Source organism: Puccinia triticina, chromosome 6A, assembly GCF_026914185.1.
Source record: "Puccinia triticina chromosome 6A, complete sequence".
Lineage (NCBI taxonomy): Eukaryota > Fungi > Basidiomycota > Pucciniomycetes > Pucciniales > Pucciniaceae > Puccinia > Puccinia triticina.
This window is the reverse complement of record NC_070563.1, coordinates 4006468-4007895: the sequence shown is the minus strand read 5'-3', so window position 1 is coordinate 4007895 and position 1428 is coordinate 4006468. Positions and strand designations below refer to the sequence as shown.

General features: G+C 59.4%; 1 protein-coding gene across 1 annotated transcript; it reads left to right on the top strand.

The window, feature by feature from the left end:
• Nucleotides 1-290: 290 nt before the first annotated feature.
• On the top strand, nucleotides 291-1021 carry PtA15_6A481 (uncharacterized protein; the record flags this gene model as incomplete). The annotated part of the gene is made up of 3 exons (XM_053170191.1): nucleotides 291-386; nucleotides 475-525; nucleotides 599-1021. 3 exons carry the CDS (start codon nucleotides 291-293, stop codon nucleotides 1019-1021), a joined length of 570 nt encoding a protein of 189 aa, XP_053021407.1.
• Between the last annotated feature and the right edge of the window lie 407 nt (nucleotides 1022-1428).

Here is a 1428-nt window from a genome sequence, read left to right as displayed (position 1 = left end):
AACCACCCAGCGCAGCAAGCTGACACACTGTGGCCCAACGCCCATCCCTGTCTAGCAGGGTTAAAAAGCGTTGGGAAGAGGACCCCCAGCCCGAAAGCACAGGGGGGCCCCCAAATATTCCCCGCCGGACTGCGCAAATGCAACAGCGGACGGGGGTGAGAGTCAGACGACCCCTGGCTGGAATTACATACAGCTTGTGGGTCGCCTGAGGAAAATCACACCAAACCCACCCCTCCTTTTATAATCCCTTGTCCTCACCTTGTTGCCATTCAAACATCCCCCCACCAACAATGCTGACCTCAAGCCACAACCATACACCACCAAAGGTCTCGCCACGGGCGTCCTCCGAAACCGTTGCCCGACCAACCAATAATAATCCACGCGTCGTAACCCCGGCTACAACCACGACGTGGCCCCTGCGCCACCCACGCCCGCCATGCCACCTGAATTGGCCCCCTGGGTCCACTTTTCCAGCCCGAACACACTTGGAACGCACTCAAGCTGTCGATCCCCATGCCAAACTTTGTAAGCCACTGCGCCCACAGGATGCACAATAGAACAGACTGCTGATCGATTTGTGTTGTGGTTTTTTGTCCAGCTGATTGATCCCCAGGACGGCCAATTCACGCCGTACTTCGAGCGCTCTCCAGTCTCGACGCCGGACCAGGAGTGCGACGAGCCGCACTACTTTGACCACCCCTACACCTCGTACGACTCGTCGCCGGACTCGGTCCTGAGCCCATTGCGCTCCCGGGCCACCTCAATAGCCCTGAAGAAGCTCATGGAGACCCAGATGCAGATGCTGCTTGACATCAGCGCGGCTTGGAAGAAGAAGTACCCTGTGGACGCATTGGACGAGGCGCCCCGGAGCACGGCCCACGACGAGGACGAAGCAGCAGCGCCCTGCATAAGTAGCAGCAGCAGCAGCAGCAAAGCTTGCGAGGTCCCGCCGGTGCCGACCAGTGCCACCCAGCCCGTGTCCTTTCTCCCCGCCAACCCTATCTTCATGAAATCCAATTGATCCTCATACCCGCCGGACCTTCTCGAGTCACACAAACATCGCCAGAAGAAGAACACATTAAAGAACCAAGCCCGCCTCTTCCCGCGCCGGGTGACTAGCATTTCGTTTTCAAGCACGAGCAACAGCTTTGTGCTGCTGGAACAACCCTCATGAATGGCGACCGCCTCCTGCTCCAACTCTTCCCCTCAAACACGCGCACCCCGTCAAGTCTCTCCCCGTACGCCCTTCTGCCCCCCCTCTCCGACCACGGACACACAACGTCACCACACCGCTCTTCGCCGCCCGCATCAGCCTCGGCCTCGGCCCCGGCCCTCCGCTCTCAAGCTCCCCAATGCCTCCGCCGCCACCCAGAACTTGAATTCCAATCCCCTCCCCAACGTTGAGGGCACAATGACTACCCAGGAAAC